General features: G+C 50.3%; 1 protein-coding gene and 1 long non-coding RNA gene across 2 annotated transcripts; both read right to left on the minus strand.

Annotated features, from left to right (window-relative positions):
* Window positions 1–807: 807 nt before the first annotated feature.
* On the minus strand, window positions 808–1,953 carry LOC139839198 (uncharacterized). Its single transcript, XR_011756868.1, has 4 exons — window positions 1,911–1,953; window positions 1,741–1,803; window positions 1,128–1,202; window positions 808–1,004 (listed from the first exon to the last, which is right to left on the minus strand). It is a non-coding gene; the product is annotated as an uncharacterized lncRNA (long non-coding RNA).
* A 648-nt stretch (window positions 1,954–2,601) lies between these two features.
* LOC127347768 (uncharacterized) lies at window positions 2,602–3,196 on the minus strand. Its single transcript, XM_051373924.2, has 2 exons — window positions 2,994–3,196; window positions 2,602–2,923 (listed from the first exon to the last, which is right to left on the minus strand). The coding sequence occupies exons 1-2, from the start codon at window positions 3,134–3,136 to the stop codon at window positions 2,602–2,604; spliced, it is 465 nt and encodes a 154-aa protein (XP_051229884.2). The 5' UTR covers window positions 3,137–3,196.
* Between the last annotated feature and the right edge of the window lie 21,580 nt (window positions 3,197–24,776).

Consider the following 24,776-nt stretch of genomic DNA (forward strand, 5'->3'; position numbering starts at 1 on the left):
ATTGAAAGTTGAAAATTTTAAAAATATTCAAATTTAAGAAAATTTCATACATAAAAATGTTTATATTCCAAAAAAATCAAATTTCAGAATTTTTTCACATTCTTTTATGAAAAAAAAACGATAAACCAACGCAAACTTAGAAAGAAACGAATCAAATCGAATAACCAACAAAATAACCAAAGAAAGCCAGGAATGGTGTTTTGGCACGTGAGATCATATGCCACCTATATTTTGAAATGCATGTTACGCATATTTTGAAATTTAAAAAAATTGAAACAAAAAATTCGCAAGTACATCTTCATGTGCTACACGTTCACAAAGTTGTTTCATGCAAAATTTGTCGTGTGGTGTGTGAAAAAAAAAACAAAATTCAAGGCTAAAAATAAGGTTTTTTAGAACATAAATTTTCTCTTTTGTACATAGACCATACAAAATATTGGTTCCTCGCGAAACTTGACAAACCCATATATAGTGAAGTTGTACATGTAAATTTTTTTGTCAAAATTTTCAACATTTTGAAATATAATTTTTTTGTAAAGGAAGCATATGTACCCGGGAGCTGAATTGAATTTCCAAAGAAAACCTGACTAGAAACCCAGCCACCAAAAAAACTGAAATAATCGTGTTACTGGGTTGTGGCCCAAATCGTCGTCCTTATACCAAGCGGCGTGACCACCCCCCCCCCCCCCCCCCCCCTCCAGCTAACAGGCGATAAAGGGTTTTGCTGGTCATGAGGTATCACCAATTATTTTCCATTTTTCGAGAATATGCCACAGCGCAAGGTCACTTTATAGAAGATGGAAAAAATGCATGATCATGTCACAGATCGCAAAGAATCGTGACAGAGATACACCCACTCCACTCCAGGTGTGTCTGTTGGCTCAGGAATCGGTATCTCCCACTGAAGTTTCTGAATCACAATGAACCACAGCTGCCTTGCACAAGGACAATGGACCAGAATGTGATCAGTAGTCATCCCAGAGCTTCTGGGTGCTATCTTCCTCCTGCAGCCATATAAAGACAGTTGATTAAATCTTTTGGTGTCCTCTAACAGATATACCAGGGATCAGCTGTGCAGATCATACGTTTTGTCCTGGTATAATATGATCGGCGGATTAATCACTTACCTGCATTTTTCACTGCAGTCATCCCACAGCTTCCAGCATGGTTTGGCAAGTTCCAGACAGGGAGAATGGTAGAACCTACAATGATTTGGGTAATTAGAAATGGTAGCAAGTAGCCAGGTAGTGACGACTTGCAAAGGACGACATGAAAGCTCGACAAGGTTGTTGTTGCATGGGTGTGCAGTTCTTAATTGTCATGAACATAGAATGAAAGTGGGAAGTTCAATGAAGATTGAAACCAACTACTTTAGATCATTCAAGGTTTACTTTTAAACTAAAAAAATAACGAAGTAGATCTTTACAAGATTAAATTTACAAGGGCCAAACAATTAATGCGCATTGGAATCAAACAAAGATTTGCAACAGAGTGTAGTAGAGCAGGAAACTACACGAGCATAGGCCAACACAGAGAGGTGTCCAAAGCATAACCAACAGAGCTTCAGTTTCAAGGATCCTTGATGTTGAAACAAGTTTGCTCGAGAAAACATATGCGCAGATGTGGCCCAAATATTGATGAAATTACAAAACCAGTGAGGAAGGAACCCAGGTAGTATGTTGAGACAGTACTAGTAAGTGATAAAGCTAAAGATTTGGTGTGCAGTACATGTGACATTACCTTCCTTTCCACTTGGTTGACGTGCATAGCACTCTGAAGGCATGCCAATATGTAAACTGTTATCTGCAAAATTTCACACAAGTTTATCAGTAGGGACCGAGTACATATATTCGCACAATCTAACCGGATTAATTTTGACAAATAACTGAACAGTAGATATCTGTCCTTACCAATGACAGTGGAGAGCCATTTCTTTGCCTCGTGGAAGGATTCTGCACATTGGAAAAGATGCAGCGTTATTCACTGCAAGACAACACATATACAGAGCAGAATGCTTAACCATAATATATGTTTGAAAGTTGAATTCTTTTAACAAGATGGCAGTACCGAGACTTGACCGCTCGAGGCGTCTAATATGACGTCGGCTGCAAAAGTTGCAGAGGAACATAAGATTCAGACAAAGACAAAGTTGAGAACAGAGGAGAGCCTAATTCATCTGAAGACAATTATGAGACATACCTTCTCTTGATAACCCTCGCGACAGCAACTGATTTTACCCGGGGAACTTGTTTCTTCACCTGGCGCCTCCGGCAGAAACTAGCAAAGGTGGTTTGGACAATTAATCAGGTGTGCACATGAGAAACTGGATCTAAATGCTATTAAGTGAGGTTGATAAATTACCCAAGACCGATGGGGAGTACGTCATGCGGCATCATGTGGTTAGCCGGCAATGTGAGACTCCCGCTCAGCTCTGGAGTCTGCCAAACCAACCTGCGGAGAGAAAAGGCTGCGCTCCTCCTCACTTCTTCCCAGTCCATGCATGCCCTAAATTCAGATTACGTTGTAGAAGATTGATGTTGAAACCAACATGCACAATGTTTGTGATTTTTTCTAACAGTGATGCGGTATCGATGGTTTTATTTACCTGACGCCTTGTATGAAGAGCACGGAGCGGGCCATGACAGGGGGTGGCAGCCGATCGTCGTCGGCTTCGTGGGCGAAGGTGACATAGTGCATCCACTCGTTATCCAAGATAAGGCCAAGGGCGGCTTTGTCTCCGGCGACGAAGCTCGCGATGTAGTGGTGCATCAAGAGGAAGTTGTAGAGCACCTGGGCGTCGAAGCTCCTAGGGCCGGTCGGGAGGAAGCTCTTGACGTACCGGGCTGCGTCCGCCCAGAGGCCCTTGGTGACGAGCTGCTGCAGATGCTCCAGGCTGAACTGCTCGCGCGTCTGATGCAACAGACTGCAACCTGTGGTGTTAGCCGGCAGATTGAGCGTGCGTTTGAAAGAAGGGATTGCGTGCGTTTGCTTACGCGTCGAAAGCGCCGTCGTAGCGTTGGCCCTGGAGGAAAGCTAAGAGTCTCCTGTGACGAAGCCGCGTCAAGCATTGGTTCTCCGCCGGGACGGAGCCGCCCTCGAAGGGATCTACGACGGAGGCACCCACGGTGGACGACATTGGGAGCGGCCGGCGGCGACCGGGGATGCTTCAGCTCTTCTTGCCTCTAGGGATTGCGGGTTGGATTTGGGGGAACACTGGAACAGCTCCCTATTTTTTTATAATAAAAGTGCGGGACGCGAGAAAGGCTACTTCCGCCCGGTCCCTTGGTTGACACAGACCATAGACCCAATTCGCCGCGAACAAGGTCTGGCCCATTAAGAGGCTACGCGTTGTTCCTTGTCTCTTACTAATTTTTTTCTTATTCTGTTTTCACTAGTACTACTCTCCACTGAGCAGAATCGTATTAGTTTATCAGTATAACTGAACCATCTAGAAGGCATCACAAGCATTTGAAGCCCTCTACCGTCAGATCTTACCATCCAATGCTCCAGATCGTCTGTGTATTCCCACAGGGTCGCTAGCCTCTTTTCCTTCGTCAATTCACGCCAAATGGGCCAGCTGGTCGTCTCAGGGCTGCTACTCCCGAGATCAAATTAGGGGAGTTCTGGTTAATCGGGCTGCAAAACTTCAAATGGGCCGTACCTGCTTAAGGCCTCCTTATGTTTCTTCGCACGGGAGAGCTCGCATGCGACGCTTCCTTTCTTTCCTTCCCTCTCCTGTCGCGCCGTGGTTTCCCCATCCGCCTGAACGACTTCTTCCTCGACCCGCAATTGGCGCCGACCAAGAAACTGGTGAGGCGAGGTGATCACCGGGAGATTCCTGCTAGTTGTTGATTTCGTCCGATTGTGCCTGGATATAGAAGCCTATCGAGTTCGTGCCCTTCTCTAGTGCTGGATTTGGTGCTCTTCTTCACCGGCACTGCCACGCTGGACCACCGATGCAACCGCGGTTAGTGCGCATATGACCTTCCTCGATGTGTACGCTGTTGAGTCATTACAGATTTGTGGATTATCTGCAGGATTTACTAGCGATTCTAAATTGGGGAGAAAGGATTTGCCTGATGTCATGGTTCAGTCGTCTGGTAATCCATGTGATGCTTTCTCCTCATTCTCTAATTTTTTTCATCCGTATTAAGATTTACTTCAAGTTCTGGAAAATTCGCTTGTTGCTCGGATCCAATTACCTCGTTGGAATCGAGATCGGATGGACATCACCTCAGATCGCAAATTATCTGTGACTGTCAATTATGAGCAATCAATTACTGTCAATTACGAGCGAGTAAGCAACTAGAAACAGCCACAATGCAATATCTTGTTTCTCTACGTGTTATTTTTTTGTGAGAGTCTTTATGTGGCGTATGATAGTGGTTTTATGCGGATATGTTTTTTTTTCTTTTTAATGATTTAAGTATTTTATATCGAAGACCGTCTATATGAACTAGAAAAACACTCTTCAAGAAAGAGCAAGATAAAAGAAAGTAAATATTTCATCAGTTTCTTCTAGGAGTAATCCTAACTGTTGTTTTGTAGGCATGTTGAGAAAACAGGCCACGAAGGTGTGTACACAATTATAAATGGAGGTTTGGCTATTGGACAAACTGCAGCAGTTCAAAAGGGAAACACACTTGAGTGAGGTGCACTGGTTCTTGCTAACAGAGGCATATGCCTTTTCAATGAGTTTGATAAGATGAACGATCAAGATAGTGATGAATATGCTTTGATGTTGTGCTATTAGAAATAAGTTTCCACGTTATTAAATACTAATATATTCTCCTTTTGATCGTTCCAGGGGTGATTATTCCTCAATGCATCGAGCAAAACGTGTCAACAAATCATACTTGAGTTGGAGGAAGGTATCTTGAGTTACTTGCCTGCAGGTAATACTGGCACTCTTCAATCTACAGATCACTGCCCTCACACAAATGCAAACACCGTTTCCAATTTTAAATAGGGTAGTTTCCAGATAATGTTAATGCTATGGGGATGATTTGCAAGTTTTTCTGGGCATGTTGTGCTATTGCCCCAGCAGACTGTTGTTGTTGTGTGTGTTGTGCTTGTCGTGTTGTATCTGAACCTTGTATGCTTGTGGCTTTATCTATAAAGCGGGGCGAAAGCCTATTTCGAGGAGAATAATTTACGTAAACATTGAACAACCCAGTAGTACTGCTGAGTTATAGTTCGAGTTCTATTTCTTCCACTTATTTGCATGTATGTTCTATCCTATCCCTATGTCGCCAATGAGTGTGCACTGAATGATGTATTCTCAGCATGGCAATGTTACAGAGGTACAAATCTATCTGTTTTGACCCCTGTTTGATGTTGGGTCTGTGGTTTGGGCTGATTAGATATTGTCCTCTAACTGATGGATGTGTCATACAGTGTAAGTAATATGGCATATGTCCTGTGACTAGGAAATCCAAAGGATGTGCCTTTTTTCAGTTCTCTTAGAAAAAGTGAAATAGCTACTGCATTGGAGAAGATGAGTGGAAACGTAAAATATTTTGCATTGCTTCCGGACTTTTGCAGGATAATATGAAACACTCAGAACAATTCTTCTCCTTATGGACACAACTTTGGAAGGAACATATGGTGTGATGTGCAAACAACCAATGATCTGTTGCTACTGTTGAGATGAGTATGGTGATTATTTGGTACCATTTCTTCTTTCGGAATCTATAAAGTTCATCCCCACTAAAAGCATTTAATGTTTGCAAGCTGAAATGTCATGTAGCCACATCACCCTAATTCTTCCCATCCGTCCGATTTGGAACACATGGTCCTAATTATTCATCGTAACGCTGGCCGAGTCACGTGATCACTATTTTTTTAGAGATGGCTGCGAGTATTACTTTCAGCGGAAGAATTAACATTAGGAGATGTTGTCGTTTGATTTCCCCTTCCACTTCGCATACTTACTTCCTGTCTCTTCCTCTTGTGCCCCTTGCATTTAATCATGAGAGTTGGCTAGGAAAAGAGCTGGCTCTCTTTCTACTGCAGGGCAACATCGCATTCCTCCTTCTAGGCACCAATGCACCTGGTAGAACCAACAGCTCTACCGGGCCTAGGGCGTAGTTTGTAGGGGAAGGAGGGAGAGGTGTGCGGACGAGGCGGCGGACGCCGGCGGCTGGGCGCTGTCGTGCGCGCGGAGAAGAGGAAGGTGGCGGCTAGGTTTGGGAGACTGACTCCTCTGGGAGTCGGCAATAATGAATCTGATTATTGCTTCATTGTTTTGCATCGTTACATCTGATATATAAAGAGCTAAACCCTAAACTGATAATGGGCTAAGCCCCTAGTTGGGCCCATGGTTGGGCCCCCTCCTAACATAACCAATACCGGTCATAACATCTCTCCCCGCCTGTGCAAACAGCTCGTCCTCGAGCTGGTAATCGGGGTAGTGCTGGTTGAACTCCTCGCGCTTCTCCCAAGTAGCCTCCTCCTCCGGAAGGCCTTCCCACTGCACCAGCAAGTACCAAATGCCGCGACGGAGCTGAGCACGTAACACCTTCGCCGGACTCGGAAGAAGACGACCATCGGCGATTGGTGGTAACGCTGGTGGCGCTGCCGGCGGCTCCCCACGGTAAGGCTTCAGCAGACCCACATGAAAGACATCATGGATGCGGGAACCCTCTGGCAGCTGAAGGCGATATGCAAGTGTGCCCACGCGCTCCAAGATGACGAAGGGGCCAGCGTAGCGAGGTCCAAGCTTGCGCCTTGCACGCGGGTCGAGGGACTGGGTGGAGCGATGAAGAAGGCGCAGCCACACCCAGTCGCCCACCGCATAGGCCACATCGCGATGATGACCGGCGTAGTAGTGCTTGGCGAGCTGCTGAGCCTGAACGAGACGTTGCCGCACCTCAGCAAGAATCTCGTCGCGGTTGCGGAGAAGCTCCCCCGCAGCCTCCGTCCGGGCAGTCGCTGGATCGACCGGCAAGATAGGCGGTGGAAGCCGACCGTAGACCACCTCAAATGGCGTGGCACGCAGGGCGGAATGGTAGGAGGTGTTGTACCAATATTCCGCCCAAGCGAGCCAATCCACCCATGCGCGAGGACGATCACCTGTAACACAGCGTAAGTACATGGCGATCACTTTGTTAACCACCTTGGACTGGCCGTCCGTCTGAGGATGGAATGCCGTGCTGAAACGGAGCTTCACGCCCGCCATCCGGAAAAGGTCACGCCAGACGTGCCCCGTGAACACCGGATCCCGATCACTGACGATCGACGTGGGGAAACCGTGGAGGCGAACGATGCCGTCGAAGAAGGCACGAGCAACGGACGCGGCGGTGTACGGGTGTCCAAGCGCGATGAAGTGTGCATACTTGGAGAAGCGGTCGACCACCGTGAGGATGACGGACTTGCCGCCCACCTTGGGGAGGCCCTCAATGAAGTCCATGGAGATGTCGGCCCAAACCTGGGAGGGCACCTCCAACGGCTGCAGCATCTCTGCCGGTCGCAGTGTCTCCGTCTTGTTGCGCTGGCATATCTCGCAAGAGCGCACCCAGTCCTGGACCAAGGCCCGATCCCCAGGGATGTAGAAGTCGGCGCGGAGACGGTGAAGGGTTTTCTGGACACCCTCATGGCCAGACGAGTGGGCCAGCAGGAGCACCTGGTGTCGCAGATCATCGTGGTCGGGCACAAAGATCCGGCGCCCGTGCAAGAGTAGCCCGTCCGCCAAACGCCATGGTGCCTCCAACTCGCCCGCCTCCAGCTGCTGCCGCAGAATCTGGGCGTCAGGCGCTGCCGCAGTAGCCTGGCGGATGGTGTCGAAGAGGGCGAAGGAGGGGCCCGAACGGATGCACAACACCATCCCCTCAGGTGCGCCGTCCTCGTCGACAGCGTCGCGGCGAGAGAGAGCGTCCGCGATGGTATTGAGGCGCCCCGGCCGGTACTCGACGGTGAAATCAAAGCCGAACAGCTTGCTGATCCACTGATGCCGCGGAACGGTCGAGAGCCTCTGATCCAACAAGTACTTGAGGCTGTAATGGTCCGTGCGAATCTGGAACGAGCGCCCCCAAAGGTAGGGACGCCAATGGCGCACAGCCTGCACCAAGCCAATGAGCTCCTGCTCGTACGCCGCCAGCTTGAGATGGCGCGCGGCGAAGGGCCTGCTGAAGTAGGCAAGCGGCCCATCGCCCTGGTGAAGCACGGCACCGAACCCTACGCCGGAGGCGTCGCAGTCGACGATGAACAGTCGCGCGAAGTCCGGCATCTGGAGAACGGGGCCCGTCGTGAGGGCCCCCTTCAGGGCCTCGAATGCGGCGGTGGCCTCGTCATCCCAGGCGAAGGCGTCGCGGCGCAGAAGCCGCGTGAGAGGTGTCGCGATGATGCCGAAGTCCCGGATGAATTTCTGGTAATATCCGGCGAGACCCAGGAAGCCGCGGAGAGCGCGTGGCGATCGAGGAGGCGGCCACGCCGCGACGGCCGCCACCTTGTCAGCGTCCATGGCTACCCCCTCGGCGGAGATTACGTGGCCGAGATAGACGACCGATGTCGTCCCGAACGAGCACTTCGAGCGCTTAAGGTGAAGATGATGCGCGCGAAGCTCGTTGAAGATGATGGCGACGTGTTGTAGATGCTCCGCCCACGAGGTGCTGTAGATCAAAATATCGTCAAAGAAAACGAGCACAAACCGACGTAAATAGGGGCGGAGAACATCGTTCATCAGGGCCTGGAATGTTGCTGGCGCGTTGGTGAGGCCGAAGGGCATCACCACGAACTCGAAGTGGCCATGATGGGTCCGGAACGCCGTCTTGGCGATGTCGTCCGGGTGCATGCGCACCTGGTGGTAGCCCGACCGTAAGTCGAGCTTGGTGAAGAAGCGAGCCCCATGGAGCTCATCGAAGAGCTCGTCGACCACCGGGATGGGGAACTTGTCCTTCAGTGTGAGCGCGTTGAGGGCGCGGTAGTCGATGCAGAAGCGCCATGTACCATCCGTTTTGTGAACGAGAAGCACCAGCGCCGAGAATGGCGACGTAGAGATCCGGATGACGCCCGCGGCGAGCATGAGGACGCACTGTCGCTCGAGCTCGTCCTTCTGCAGCTGGGGGTAACGGTAAGGCCGCACGGCCACCGGCGCCATGTCCGGGGCGAGGTGGATACGGTGATCGTACACCCGGGTAGGCGGAAGGCCTTGCGGCTCGTCGAAAAGGTCGCCGTGCTGCTGCAGAAGGTGGGCCAACAGAGGGTGCTCGGAGTCGATGTCGGCCGTGGTGAGCTGGAGCTGCGGGGCCGGGGCGGCGCCCCCAATGCCCGTCCAACAGACGCGGCGGCCCTGGCGCCAGAAAGTCATCGTCAAGGCGGCGAAGTCCCACAGTATGGGACCGAGGGGCCGCAAGAAGTCCACGCCGAGGATGAAGTCGAAACAGCCCAAGTCGATGTCGGCGCACGCGATGGTGAAGTGCTCGTTGCCGATGGCGAGCGGCACCTGCTGCGCCACGCCATGGCAGCGAAGGCGGTCGCCGTTGGCCACGGTGACGCGGAGGTGATCGCCGCCCGTCGGCTGGAGGCCCAAACGACGCATGGTGGCCTCCGGCAGGAAGTTATGTGTGGAGCCGGTGTCGAGGAGGGCCACTAGTTGCTCGCCGTGTATCGTCACTGGCAGGAGCATCGTCTGCTCGTTGCGGATACCTGCCAACGCATGGAGCGAGACCACGCACGCCGTGGCTGGTGCGGCGTCGAGGGCGGTGTCCGTCGCTGTGTCGACGCCTGTGTCCGCGTCGCCGTCGTCTACCATCTCCAAGTAGAAGAGGCGCGGGCAGACGTGACCCGGCGCGTAGGGCTCATCGCAGTTAAAGCATAGGCCGAGGCGACGGCGCTCCAACTGCTCCGCCGTGGTGAGGCGCCGAAAGGTACGCTGCGTCGCTGCGGGGGCGGCCGGTGCTGGCCGCGTGGCCGGCGCTGCGGCCGGCGGGGGGCGGGTGGCCGGGCCCCGCGACTCGGGGGAGGCGGCGGCAGCGCCTGGGCTCGACGCTCGTATGCCCGAGCGTAGTGCATCGCCGTCTGCAGGTCGCGGGGGGCCTGGAGTTCCACGTCCACCCGTATGTGATCCGGGAGTCCGCCGACGAAGAGGTCCACGCGCTGTTGCCCCGTGACACCCGGAGCGTGGCAGGTGAGTGCCTGAAAGCGATCGGCGAAGTCCTGCACCGTGGACGTGAAGGGAAGGCGCCCCAGCTCCACGAGGCGGCTCCCACGGATCGGCGGACCGAAGCGAAGGAGGCAGAGCTCCCGAAAACGGTCCCAGGGAGGCATGCCGCCCTCGTCTTGCTCGAGGGAGTAGTACCACGTCTGGGCGGCGCCCCGGAGGTGATAGGAGGCAAGCCAGGTGCGACCCGATGCCAAGGTGCGCTGCCCGCGGAAGAACTGCTCGCACTGGCTAAGCCAGTTCAGGGGGTCCTCCGACCCATCGTAGGTGGCGAAGTCGACCTTGGTGTAGCGGGGTGGTGGCTGGGTCACCCCGCTGGGGTCGTGCGCGTCGGGACGCGCCTCATAGGGGCGTGCATACCCCCCAGGGGCGGTGCCCGGGAGGTAGGGCATCGGCGGGTCGGCAGCGGTGGTGTAGACCGGCTGAATCGATGACGCGGTGAGCCACGCCGGCAGCGGAGACGGCGACGGGGGAAAGCGGATCTGGTGGATGGGGACGCCCCCCGTTGCTGCGGTGCTCGGGCTGGCGGGGGTGGACGGTGGCCACTGCGGCCAGGGCTGGGCCGGCGCCGGCGGAGGCTGCAGCGGAACGCCCGTGAAGGGCGAAACCCCTGGTGCGGGTGCCGGCACGGAGAAGATGGCCGGCTGCGGCGGCGGCGGGGGCCCCTGGGAACCGATCAAGTAGAGGCGGATGCCTTGAACCGCGGTGACGAGGTCGTTGACGACCCCGCTCATCTGCTCGGGCGTGTAGATGACGGGTGCCGGCGCGGCGGAGCCCGCCGTCGTGGCGGCCGCTGGAGAATCCGTCGTGGTGGCGGCGGCCGAAGGAACGGGCGGAGGCGCGGACGACGTGGTGGTGGGCGGCGGAGAAGACATGATCGCAGCCGAGCTAGCTGATACCAAATTGGTAGAACCAACAGCTCTACCGGGCCTAGGGCGTAGTTTGTAGGGGAAGGAGGGAGAGGTGTGCGGACGAGGCGGCGGACGCCGGCGGCTGGGCGCCGTCGTGCGCGCGGAGAAGAGGAAGGCAGCGGCTAGGTTTGGGAGACCGACTCCTCTTGGAGTCGGCAATAATGAATCTGATTATTGCTTCGTTGTTTTGCATCTATATAAAGAGCTAAACCCTAAACTGATAATAGGCTAAGCCCCTAGTTGGGCCCATGGTTGGGCCCCCTCTTAACATAACTAATACCGGTCGTAACAGCACCAGTCTGTCTACCCATGGATACAAGCACATCAACGTCTTCTTGATGTTCCTCTCAGTTGCAATATTCCAATTGATCGCTAAAAAATCATCAGATTTGATGGTGTGGAATTGATGGCACAGACACCCATGCTCCATTAGGGGCAGAAGAAGAATCAGATCAGTCCCATATGAATCGTTGCCACATCCCACACCCACAGATATTTTTTGAAGTCATGGTTTGATCGGGCAGCAGTTTTTTATCCTTATTACAGAAGGAAGCCAGATGGCTGACTCCTCCTACTGTGATTTGTATGGTCAAAGCTATCAAGGTATACATCTTTCAGCAATGATCAGAGGAGTTACATCACTATCGCTAGAATGTTGAAGACCTGTAATGCAAGGAAATTCTTTTTAGCGGGGGAACACCTGCAAGCACTAGTAGGAAAAGCCTTATCAGTGGCGCACGAAAATGGGCTTCTGTGGCGCACGGGTGGTGCGTCACAGAAACGTCGCCACAAAAATAAGATTTCTGTGGCGCATCTGGCTGTGCGCCACAGAATTAAGGTTTCTGTGGCGCACTGGGTCCTGTGCGCCACAGAAATAGGTTAGTTCTGTGGTGCATGAGTTGTAGCTGCGCCACAGAAATGGGTGCGCCACAGAAATGGGTGCGCCACAGAATTATGTTTTGGTGCGCCACAGAACAATCTACAGGTATACTCGATTTTGTGCTCCCTGGTGTATTATACAGGTTTTATACTGGTTTTATACACCGTATACAGGTTATATACTGATATAATATAGACAGATATAATATGGACATATATAATCATCACATCATCATCACATTACTTATAGCCCGATCGAGTTATACATATAGCTCCATACAACTCATAATCGATGCAAATTAAGAAAGTTCTCATCATCTCAAGATACAAACGAATTGACACCGGCCGCCGCCTACACTAGGATGAAATAGAGTACCGCCGCGACGATGGTGAGCAAGAACGAGAGCACAAGGAAGGTCTTCATCTTGCTCTTGTTCGCTTGGTGCGCCCTCCACTTGGCAACCGCCTCGTGTCTAGTCGGGTACCCTTTGTAGCAGTTGCCGCTGAACTTGTGCACCTGTTTCTTGCACTCCTCCCACTCCTCGTACACTCCTGGAACCCGCCCCTCGAACACGACGTAGTACGTCATCTCTATGAACACAAGGCATATTAGTATATAACGCAATGGAAAGAGTTAGAGGGTTCACATGCATACATATTCACAAGAATTAAAGCAAGGAAATAATAATAAACCTAAAAGACATATAGCATCTGTATCACATAAGTAATATGGTTCAACGATAACGACTACAATAGTAATTGAAGTCCAACAACGACGACCACCGTTTCGAGAAAATTAAGCAAGTTTAGTTTACAACACTGTACAAATTGTCCATCGATTCAAAGTAATGCTAGGCACACCGGCCTCGGTCAACGAGACGTCTTCTTGAGCGGCTCCGGGAACGGCTTGTACAAGTCCTTCGTCGTCCACGTCCTTCCATCACCCTGCCTATGTAGGCGTTCTTCGATATCCCTCTTAGACAACCCTCTGAGTTGGTGTAAGAGCCCCGATGAGTTGGATACATCTTGTAAGATAATTTCCGAGAGCTTTACTTGGATGCGATGGAAGTCTTCTCTAAGATCATCATCATTGATTTGCCTCGACATTTTAACGGGGTCTCGCTTACTAGGTGGCAAAGACATCATCTCTGCATCCTCGACAAACCCTTTAAGGTGATGGAGGACATATAAGGCCTCCTTAATGCTGCCAGCTGGCTGCTTGACACAAGGGAAGTCGATCACGTGCTTGAACCCGGGCTTTTTAGTGTCCGGCCTGATATGTTGCCCATTTTTGTCGAAGGTGCCTCCATTTTTGGAGTAGCCAAGGATAGCCTCATCGAGAACACCCCTTATTCTCTTGTAGTCTTTCTTCGTCGTCGTACTCGACGAGTCGAAATACTGGGCTAGTGACCACTTCGGATCTAGGATGATGAGTGTGCAGTATTTGTCCCTGCTCAACACATGCAATTGAAATGGAATGTTGGAAATGATCGGCAATGGAAGAAATATATAAGAAAGCATAAGTTACGACGGCCGTGGAGCGGATGTGTACTTACTCGGGAAAGACAGCAGAAGAATGGTGTTGCTCTCTTTGTACATGAGCATGAAGTTACGGAGGTATCGCACCGCCTTGGTCCATGTCCTTGAGCCGTCTCCGGAGCCGGCTATCGCGCATGTAGTAGGGATCCGCCACCGCGATGTGGCGGGGTCTCTCTCGTTGATCTTCATCTGAAGATTGATCGCGTATAGGCGGACCAAGTTATAGTCGAGCCGTTTCGAGTGAAATAGGTTGAAGACGTCCTCGAACGCTATGAAGAAGATATCCGCGGGGTCTTCATTGACGAAGTTCTGGTCGGACGGCACCTTGACCGTGAACACCGGGTAATTTGGATCCTTTTCTTTAAGAAGGACGCTCTCTAGATAAATAATAGTGTTCTGCAAAGGGAGCATTGGTCCACCTGCGAGGTGTTCCATGTCCGGAGGCAAGATCGGTTACCGGCCTTCATGACACCGGGGCAAGCCATCCGGTGTAGGTGGTACCATGTCGTCGGCCCGGATCCTCTTAGGAGCAGGCTGGCTCGAAGATGCGCCCTTCTTGGCTCCTCTCTTCCTTGCCTTCTTCACCTGACCCATCGGGGTGCTGGTGGTGCAGATGGTGGTGCTTCGGGTGCTGGTGGTGCTTCGGGTGCTGGTGGTGCTTCTGAGGTCGCTGGGGTTGATTTGGGTGGCTCCCCGATGATCGTCTTACGCAGCGTGTTAGGGCTGAAAACGGTAGCAGGCTTGACTTGAGCTGGATTGCCAGCCTCCGGAGGAGTGTCTTGAGAAAGACCCGTGAAGACCAGGCGCTGCTTCGTCACTGTAGGGGGACGACCAAGTTGATCGCCGTGTGTGCGGAAGGCTTGTTCATCCATAGGAGGCATGTACATATCTTGGCTGCAGGCGCCAGTGTTGATGTAGGCATCGATGTCATCATCATCATCTGCATCGTTGCCATCAAGTGGCGCCATGTCCTGGACCTTAGGTGGTGGCGGTTGCGATGCCGCCGCTTGGCGTACCGTGCGTCTAGTTGACGGTCGTTGCGGTAGCGTTCCCAACAACTGTTTGTGGCGTGTGGTGGTGGCGGCGATCGTCGGTTCCTTCCGGGTGGCGGCGGCGACCGCCGGTTCCTTCAGGGTAGTGGGGGCGGCGACTGCCGGTTCCTTAAGGGTGTCATCGGCGCTGGTGATCTTGGGCCGGATGATAGGGGAGGTGGCGTCGGTGCTTTTCTTAGCACTCGGAAGACCCCCCCCCCAGACGAATCTGGTTCTTCGGCCATTTCATAACCCATGAGGTGCAATCCCCAAGGGTCAAAACGTCGCCTTCGTCTGTGCCCGGAGGTTGAAAGGGGGGCATGGCGTAGCGGTACTCCGGCACTACCGTTACCAACTTGACCTTCGCCACTTCTTCCGCCAATCTAGCGCCGTGCATAATGCGGGAAGCCATGACATGGCCGCTAGCAACTTCCACCAACTTGCCGCCGGGCTCCACCGCTTGCAGAAATATGCATGGTTCATCCTGAGTCAGGGGCGCCATGTTGGGCATCGTGAGATGGCAGTCACGAAAGGCATATATAGTTAAAGAAGATGACGCGAAGGAGTAACTAATGAGTTTACCTCCTTGATGGCGTCGATCTCGGCTACTGTCGATACAAGGGCGGCGGTTGGGGGCATCGATGCGACTGCTGGAGCTGCGGCGGCGGTTGGAGCTGCGGCGTCGGGTGGAGCGGCGGCGTCTGGTGGAGCCCCGACGCCGGCGTCGGGTGGAGCGGCACCGTCGGCGACACGTGGAAGCTTGAGTTGCTGCCGCTGATGCTGGGCACATGTATCGGCCCCACTTGACCTCCCGCATTCCAAGCAGCTAACCCCTCCATCAACCCAGGGGGGATGATCTGTCGGATCTTCTCGTCCAATAACTTGTTCATCATCTCCGTGTTCTCCACAGGCTTTTTGGCCACCAGCTTCTCTAGTGACTCCACCTTCTTCTTTAGCTCCTGAACCTCGGATTTATCCTTAGCCAACGACCTCCTCTCCAGCTTTCTCGTCTTGGCATCCGATTCGTAGTACTCGGATAGCTTCATACTTGTGCCAAAGCCGGACACACGGCCACCCGACGTTGGTGGCTTGTCCAGCTCCCTCTCCTTGTATTTGTTCATCGCCCTGTTGAAAGGCGTGTCCCACGGTTCCGTCGACCCCTGGGACGACGGGCCAGCCTTCATCAACTCTTCATCCTTTAGACAAAGGAACTTAAGGTTAGCCCATTTGGCTTCATTGCCTGATAAGATGAGCGAAATATTATAGAACTATCCTCACCAGGTACTTCTCGAAATCCCTCACGTCTTCGTGATCCGTAATAAATTCCCCCGTCTTCCAGTCTAAGTAGTAGCAGGACCGGACAAAGTTCCTAGCCTGTTCATCCTGGATTTTGTGCCAGGGGTTTTCTTTCCCCAGACGTACCATCTCGGCATCCTCCTTGTCCCAAGTGGGCTGTTTTCCTCGGTAACCGCCGCTTCCGCAATGGTGGGTCCCTAAGTTCAACTCCCGCATTTTCTTCCCCAGGCGGTCCATTTTAACAAAGTGTCACTCTCTAAGTAAGACTTGAATGCATTAAAGTCTTCTAAGGAGAGCGACGGTTCTTTGGTACTTATCCTCTCCCAGCTTGCACCGGCATCGATCTTTTTCTTCAGCCGGTTCTTCCAGCTGCTCAAGGCGGTGCTCATCTTCGTGAGAGCTAAAGATTCCACCTTCTTATTGAACGGCTCCGGGAACGTGTATCGTTGGTGAAGCTTCTGGAGGAGGGATTGGGCGAGAGCCTCGTTCTCCTTGCTTCTGAGGTCCTGAGTTAGGATCGGCACGGTTTCACGGACGATGCACCCTAGTTGCATGCCGTACCCTTTGGCAACCCACGAAGGCTCCAAGGGTAGGCCACTTTCGGAGACTACCGTGAAATGATCGGTGACGTTGGCGAGCACTTGCGGCCTCCGATCCCTCCTTGGCCTCCTCGCCGTCCTCTTCTTCTTACCCTCCTGAGGGTTGCCGCCGCTATCACCTTCCGTGCGGTTGGCCGCGTTCTCTTCACCGGTCGTCTCTTCACCGGTCTCGGCGGCGGCGTCCCAGTTACCGTCATCGTCGCCGGTGTCGGCGGCGCCCCCCGGCCCTCTCCCTCGGAGGCGGCGTCCCGGCCCTCGTCGGTGTCGTCGTCGGCCTCCTGGCCCTCTTCCTCATCGCCGGGCGACTCGGCGGCGGCCTTCCGGGGCTGCTCGTAGCACTCCCAGAAGTCCTTGTTGGCCTCTCTCGCTTCTTCGTTCTGGCTGCTGGGCTTAGAAGTGCTGTCCGACATGTTTATTTGCACTTCATTAAAAAGAGGCAACAAGTTAGTACAAAAGTCAACAAAAAAATTCGGCATGACTTTTGCTAATTTTTCTACGTAGGAGTGCCCATTTCTCAACCGAAACGGAAGTTAATCAACGCTTCGGGAGAAATGGGCAACTCAATGAAATCCCTGCAAAAATATCCACCATATACACCATATATCCAACATATCCACCATATATCGACCATACAAAGTTGCCCATCTACAATACATCAAACAAAAGCCAACATAAACCTGGAGCATCTATTTCAGCATATTTTTTTAACCTGGAGCAGTACAATAACAATGACTTTCTTAACCTGGAGCATCTACCACCTGGAGCACTACCACCTGGAGCACTACACAATCTGGAGCACTACACAACCTGGAGCACTACAAAAATCAGAGTACATTAAAGCTAGCACTTCAAACCAGAGAACTGCACTTCAAGTTTTTAGCTAACATTAATTCATTATATATGGGCAGTACCATTGGTACAGCATATAGAGAACTGCACAAAAGCATATACAAGATAATGAGCATGAGCATGAGCATGATCATTTCATAAATGAATTCAAATAGTAGCATTTCATGTACTAGTAGCATTATATGCTTCTTCATAACCAATAGCTATGCAACTTGGTTATAGAGCATAAACAAGCATACAAGCTTATAGAGCAAGCCAACCAGTAGCTACTACCAACATGTGACTTCAAATGAAAATGCTATTATTCCAGATATAATTAAATAGCAGAAGCTTGAGCATCATATGGAAATGCTAGTGACTTCAAATGAAAATGCTATTACTCATAAATATACATTACAAAAGGCAGTAGCTAATGACTTAAATGAAAATGCTATTACTCATAAATATACATTACAAAAGGCAGTAGCTAGTGACTTCAAATGAAAATGCTATTACTCATAATTTTTTTATAAATTCAAAGAGAATTATACCAATAGCTAATCAAATTTTAGTAGATAATTACTTAAATTTAAAAAGGCAGTATAGAGCAAGCCAACGGTAGCTACCGCCAACATTTGAGCATGAGCATCATTTAACCTTACATTACATACATTATTTCCTACCATCTGCATAGAAGCATTACATAAACCCTTTTATTCATCATTGCATGGAAGCATTACATCAACCCTTACATTACATAATTATTCAGACAACCTAGGACACACTAAAACTAGATGGCTGAAACTACAACTAACTACAACAAACTACGATACCAAATCTTTGATTTTTTTCATGCCCTTCCTCACCAAAGACAAGATAACTCCAGTTTTAACATTTTCTTCAAGATTTGGTTCTACATAGTAGGGCAACACCTCTGTGGGTCCTCCTTCCCTCAACTGATGCTTATACTTTTTCAGTTTGATCATGCCCTTAGGTCTGGATTTTGGAACTGGGAGAACTTATGTAGTGTATGTGAACACACCTAGCTGGTTCAAGCCATCTGCTGCTTCTTCTTCCCTGAACCTCGGCAAACAGAAGCTTCCCTCTCTTGCACACTTCTCCTACGATACACTAGCAACTCCTTGTCTGCCCTACCCATAGAAAAAGTCTTGGAAAGAGTGGCATCCCTAGAGCCAGAGGCACCAAGGGAGCCAGTGCTCCTCCTCTTTGCACTCCAGGACAGGTTGTCCATGTTTGGTGTGGTTTTCAGGTTCACTACACTAGGCATTTATATAGGATGGAGGGCATGCACAGAGGGTATGAGAACACAAGCTGAATAGTTGTGTTACATAGGACAATGCCATCAGTTTCTTTTTTTGAATTGTGATGTCAATCCACAAGAGGGAGAATATTCTCCAAAATGGGTCAGAGACAAGCCATTGGGAATATTCCCCAAAATGGGTCAGGAGAGCCTGTCCATTTTTGGTTCAGGAATATTCTTCAAAATCTGTCATATTTGGTCAGGAGAGACAATGCATGTACTGATGGTTCTTGCTACTGCATTACTGATGGTTCTTGCTACTGTCCACATCATGTACTGATGGTTCAGGAATATTCTTCAAAAGCTTTTTTATCTCTAAATTTCTACTGCATTCATTTGCTACTGCCAACAAATCCTAGCAGTAATTCAAAATCAACTAGGCAGTGGTTGGTTCACTGCATTCCAATGATGATATGCATTCAAATAGTAGGCAGTGGCTTTTTTATCTTTGAACATTTATTTAGATATATCTTATCTTGCTATGTGTTCTTCTTTTACAACATTCATGTAGTCACTACCAGGCATGATTTATGCATCCATTATATGCTTCATATAAATGAAGTTTCATCATACAAATACTGCATTATGATTGTCAACAGAGAAATAGCAAGAACTTTATTAGCTCTAGTGCAAGCAATGAATTAAAAAAAACAGCAACCAATGAATTAAAAAAAATAGAAAGCAATAAATTAAATAGCATTTGACTGCATCATTTGCATTTACATTTAAACCAGTAGCATCATTTGCATGAACAAGAGAACCTAAATCAATTTCTAGCTTGTACATTTCATCATTTCATCATAGCATCATTTCATCATTTCCATTTAAACCAAAAGAGCATCATTAGATTTCACCAAGAATTGCTAACAAATCCTAGCAATAACATATACATACTACACTACAGCATGCCACCAAAGTAGATATAGGTCATTTGTTTCTACATCTAGCTATGGAGCCCCTGACCAAGAACATATACATACTACACTACAGCATGCCACCAAAGTAGATATAGGTCATTTGTTTCTACATCTAGCTATGGAGCCCCTGACCAAGAACATATACATACTACACTACATCACATAGAAAGAATATAATGCCATAACCAAGAAATTAGCTACTGCTAGGTGTTGGTCACTCATGTTTCTCTGAACTCTCGTTTCTCTCTACCTCTGAACTCTCGTTTCTCTCTTCTCACTTTGCCTCTCATGGACACACACGTAAACACACCTCTAAGGAAGAAGAACAGGGCTTTGCCTACACTCTCTCCCTTTGCACCACCGTGGCTACATCTCTATCTCTTTTCATTGACTAAAGCAAGATGCTTACAATGCCTTATATAGACAGACAGACGCAGCTAACAACTCCACATATGCAAACTAACTACTAAGTCATGCACCTAATCACTAGCATGCAACATGATGGCAAGATTAATTTCCTAACACTAGGATCATGGCAATTCTTTGATGGCTTGGATGGCTTGGATCATGGCAATGCAAACAACATATTGTACAAGGGGCAGCTTGCACCAATGTTGACCTTCTTCTCCGAAATTCGGGCACAAGACAGTGGGGAGGGGGACAAGGGAGTGGGGAGGGGGAGAGGGACTCTCACCGAACGGCGGCGGTGGCAGGGCGCGGTGGTGATGGCGTTGTCCTCCTCCTCTGCGGCGGCGACTCGGGCTGCGCGTCCTCCTCCTCGATCTGCGGCGGCGGCTCGGCCTTGGGCGTCCTGCTCGGCGGCGGCGTGGCGGTCCTCCTCCTCCTCCTCTGCAGCGACGGCTCGCGCTCGCGCGTCCTCCTCCTTGATCTGCGGCGGCGGCTCGGCCTTGGGCGTCCTGCTCGGCGGTGGCGTGGCGGTCCTCCTCCTCCTCCTCCTCCTCGGCGGCAGCGGCGCTAGGTGGCGGCGCTTGGCGGTGGTGGTGGTTGCGAGAGAGCAGTGGCGCGCTAGGGTTGTGAGTTGGGGAAGAAACTGCTGTTGAGTGGGGAAGAAAGGGTCAATCGAGTTATTTCACCAAGTGTCTAAATTCTGTGGCGCACACATCTAAGTGCGCCACAGAATTAAGCTTTCTGTGGCGCATCAGCACTGACATGCGCCACAGAATTCCTTAATTCTGTGGCGCACCTAAAGAGGTGTGCGCCACAAAATTTAGACACTTAGCAAAACAAAATGGTTTACTGCTGTGTACTGACAGTTACTTAGCACTAGCCCAGTGGTTAAGGTCAATGTTAGCCCATTAGTAGCATGGTTCGAATCCTGGCTGCCACACAATTTTTGTTCCTTTTTTCATATTTTAGTTACATTTCAATAAATAACACAACATTATTTAGTAATTAGTAGAGTATTATAAATTACTTGTCTCATACAAACATGTACGTTTTTGTTTCTCTCACACACACATGCATGTACTTGTCTAACACACACACTCACACACATGTGATAGACCAAAAAAAGATCTTCTTCGTCCCGGCTTCGAGCTCTAGCGTCTCTTCGCAATCTTCTTGCCCTTTCGGTTGTTGGCGGTTGAATACTTTATGCCGGCCACCTTGAGATTTCTTCGCGTGAACGGACAACCTTTAGAGGGTAGGGAGGTCTTCCTTCTTACTTTACTAGTAGTAGGCATGTCGAAGTGCCTGTCGAATTCCTCCTCCATCTTCGGGTCACCGTTCTTGTCCAAGTCTTCCTCGTTGGCGTCTCCTTGCATTCCTATGATGCTCCTCTTGCCCCTCCTCACGACAACACGGCTAGGCCTCGACGGATCGGTGATGAAGAAGCATTGGTCAACTTGGCTACCGAGTACCCATGGCTCATTTTTCGCGGATGCGTTCTTCGATTTTGCATCGGGTATAACCATGGTTGTGAAATATCGGCCTTCTTTTTCGACCTTCTTGGCCCATCTCACCCGAAACATTGGCACCGTCTCTCCACAGTAATTGAGCTCCCATATCTCCTCGATCCTTCCAAAAAATCTTTCCTTGACATTAGTCTCGTCATCGGCGTATGACATCATAGTTACTCCTGAGTTTTGATTTTCACTATTTCTGTCCTTTTCCTCGGTGTAGAATCTATAACCGTTGATGTCGTACCCCTGATAGGTCCTTACGTTATGCGCGGGTCCCTGTGATAAGGTGTATATGAGTTTTTCATCTTCGGTAGAAGGCCTTTTTCTCTGTGCTTCAACCAGTTGAGTTTGCTTGAACCAACGCGTGAAGCTGGAGTTGTGCTTTTTGGTTACGTCTCCCATCTTCCTCGGCCGGCCCATATCGATGTAATTCTGCTTGACCATGCTTTTGTGCTCTTGCACGAAAGGTTCGATCAGTTTTAAGTGTTGTAGCGCGACCCGGTGAGCCCTCTCAAAGTCGTCGTGTCGATTTTCAATGCCGACATGGACTGAGCGGTAGCCCTCGCGGTGACCGACTCCAGCGAGCCTCCCGAGGTGCGTCCTGGGGGTAGACCAACATGATCCTCGTCGTCCTCGGTGCTTAGATAATTCTGGCAGAAGGAGATGCACTCGTAGGTTAGAAACCCCTTGGCCATGCTTGCGTCTGGACGGGCCCTATTGCGAACGTATCCTTTCATGACACCGTTCTGCCTTTCAAAAGGCATCATGTTGTGGAGGAACGTTGGGCCGAGCTGCTTGATGTCTTCAACGACATGGAGAAGGAGATGGACGCATATATCACAGAATGCAGGCGGGAAGTAAATCTCGAGCTCACATAGTATCACCACGATCTCATCCTGTAGTATCTTGAGCTGCCTCACGCCGATCGACTTCCTGGTGATAACGTCAAAAAAGTTGCAAAGGCCAAACAGCGTATCACAGACGTGCTCGTCCATTATGCCTCGGATCGCAACGAGAAGTATCTGCGTCATTAGCACGTGGCAATCATGAGACTTCATCCTGGTGAACCTCTTCTTCGCTACGTCCAGATATCTGCTTATATTCCCCGAGTAACCGTGAGGAACTTTCACTCCTAGGAGGCACCTGAAAAACTGCTCGAGCTCCTCCGGACTCGTTGTGAAGCAGGCAGCGGGAAGCTGCATCGCGTTCTTCTTAGCCCTTTTGCGGAGACGTTGAGTCCCTTCCGTCTGATCATCATCATCATCATCATCGTCGTCGTCAGTATCGGGGGCTTGAAGATCTTTCCTGATGCCAAAATGTTTAAGATCGTATCTTGCTTTCGGTCCATCCTTGGACTTTTCTGAGTTGCAAAGAGTGCCAAGCAGACTCTCGGTAACGTTCTTCGTAATGTGCATGACATCGAGGCTGTGGGGCGTGTGGAGGACCTTCCAGTACTCCAAGTCGTGGAAAAAAGACCTCGCTTTCCATACACCGAGCAGCGGCTCTGGCTTCGGTCGCTTCTTTCCCGGCGCTAGGCACTCCTTCCAATTTTTCAGAAGATCATCGATTTCTGCGCCGCTCCTCGGGCGTGGGGGTCCATCGGGCTCATCTTTACCATTGAACAGATCACCGCGTTTTCTCCACGGGTGATCCAAGCGAAGCCACCTTCGAGCACCTGGGTAGACGGTTTTCGAGGACCCGGGATCCCTTGGTAGTTGTAGATGCGGGGTATCGTCCATGCACTTCACACAGCCGTTGAATCCGTGGCCGACTTGGGCAGATACATATGCGTAACCAATATAGTCCGTGACCGTCGTGATCAACGCGGCTCTCATATCGAAATAAGTTCTAGTGTAGGCGTCCCACGTACGGGGTGGCTGAAAGGATCGTATGCCGCACCTAGAGGGGGGGGGGTGAATAGGTGCTAACCAATTTTTAGTTCTTCTTCAAATTAGGCTTGACACAAATGGTAAATTCTCTAGATATGCAACTAAGTGAATTTCCCTATATGACAAGGCTACCAACTAAGCAAGATATATCTAAGCAATATAGAGAGAATAGGATAGAGGTAACCGAGAGTGGAGCACGCGATGACACGGAGATGATTCCCGTAGTTCCCTTCCTTTGCAAGAAGGTACGTCTACGTTTGGAGGAGTGTGGTTGCTACGCAAGCCAAACCAACAGCCACGAAGGCTTCACTCAGATCTCCTGTGAGCAACGCCACGAAGGCCTAGCCCACTTCCACTAAGGGATTTCCTCGAGGCGGAAACCGGGCCTTTACAAAGTTCTTGGGGCACACATCCACAACCAAATTGGAGGCTCCCAAATCTGTAACAACACAACAAATCAACAAGCATACATCAACAACAACAACTAGGGATCCAAAGAGGAACACTAGCAAGGGGGCCCTCAAGCATAAGAGGGGGAAATGAAGAACGCTTCGGTGAGGATGTAGATCGGGGTCTTCTCCTTCGATTCTCCAAAGCACAAGTGATTTGGGTGGTTGAGGGAGGAGATCTGGCGATTTTGGAGTTCTTGGTGGCTCAGCAATGGAGGATGAAGTTCTTAGGGTTTGAGCAACCTTCCAAGGTAAGTGAAGGGGGGTATATATACCCCACCTACTTTTCTGCCCGTTGGAGAGAAGAAACGCCGGCAGTGCCGGCCTTGAGACGCCGGCAGTGCCGGCCACCCCGGCAGTGCCGGCCTTGAGACGCCGGCAGTGCCGGCCACTTTCCTGATACGGCAGACCGACAGACAGGCCGGCAGTGCCGGGCCAAAGATGCCGGCAGTGCCGGGGAGTGCACACCGGCAGTGCCGGCCCGGAGTTGCCGGCAGTGCCGGCCACGGCCAGGTGGCGGCTTCTTCCTTCTTTTCTTTTCTTCCTTTTTGAGTGGGTCGAGATTTTCCGAGGTATCTTTTCCATAACTGTAAACCACTTAGCACACGGTTAAATTGTCACCGGTGTTGTTAACAAACACACAAAACTCAGAGATCATGAAATGTTCTTTCAATCTCCCCCTTTTTGGTGTTTGATGACAATACCGGGATTATGCAAAGAGTAGAGCAAGAATATCTATATGTTTGGCAGCAGAGAGAAACTCCCCCTAGATGTGTGCATGCGAGAATTTTAGTGCAAGAATATATATATGCACACATTAGGTATAGAGCAACTTCAACTAACAACATAGTAAGCACAATGCTCATAGGACATAAAGCATAAGATGTATGGGAAAAGATAAAAGATGACAAGTTAAGATCATACCTTTTCATATTGACATCCTTAACATTTCAAGACAATAGCCTCAATATCATGAACAAGAATCCCATAATCACATCAAGTATCAATTTGAGATAGATCCATAGACAATATGAGA

This window comes from Lolium perenne, chromosome 4, assembly GCF_019359855.2.
Source record: "Lolium perenne isolate Kyuss_39 chromosome 4, Kyuss_2.0, whole genome shotgun sequence".
NCBI classification, from domain to species: Eukaryota; Viridiplantae; Streptophyta; class Magnoliopsida; order Poales; family Poaceae; genus Lolium; species Lolium perenne.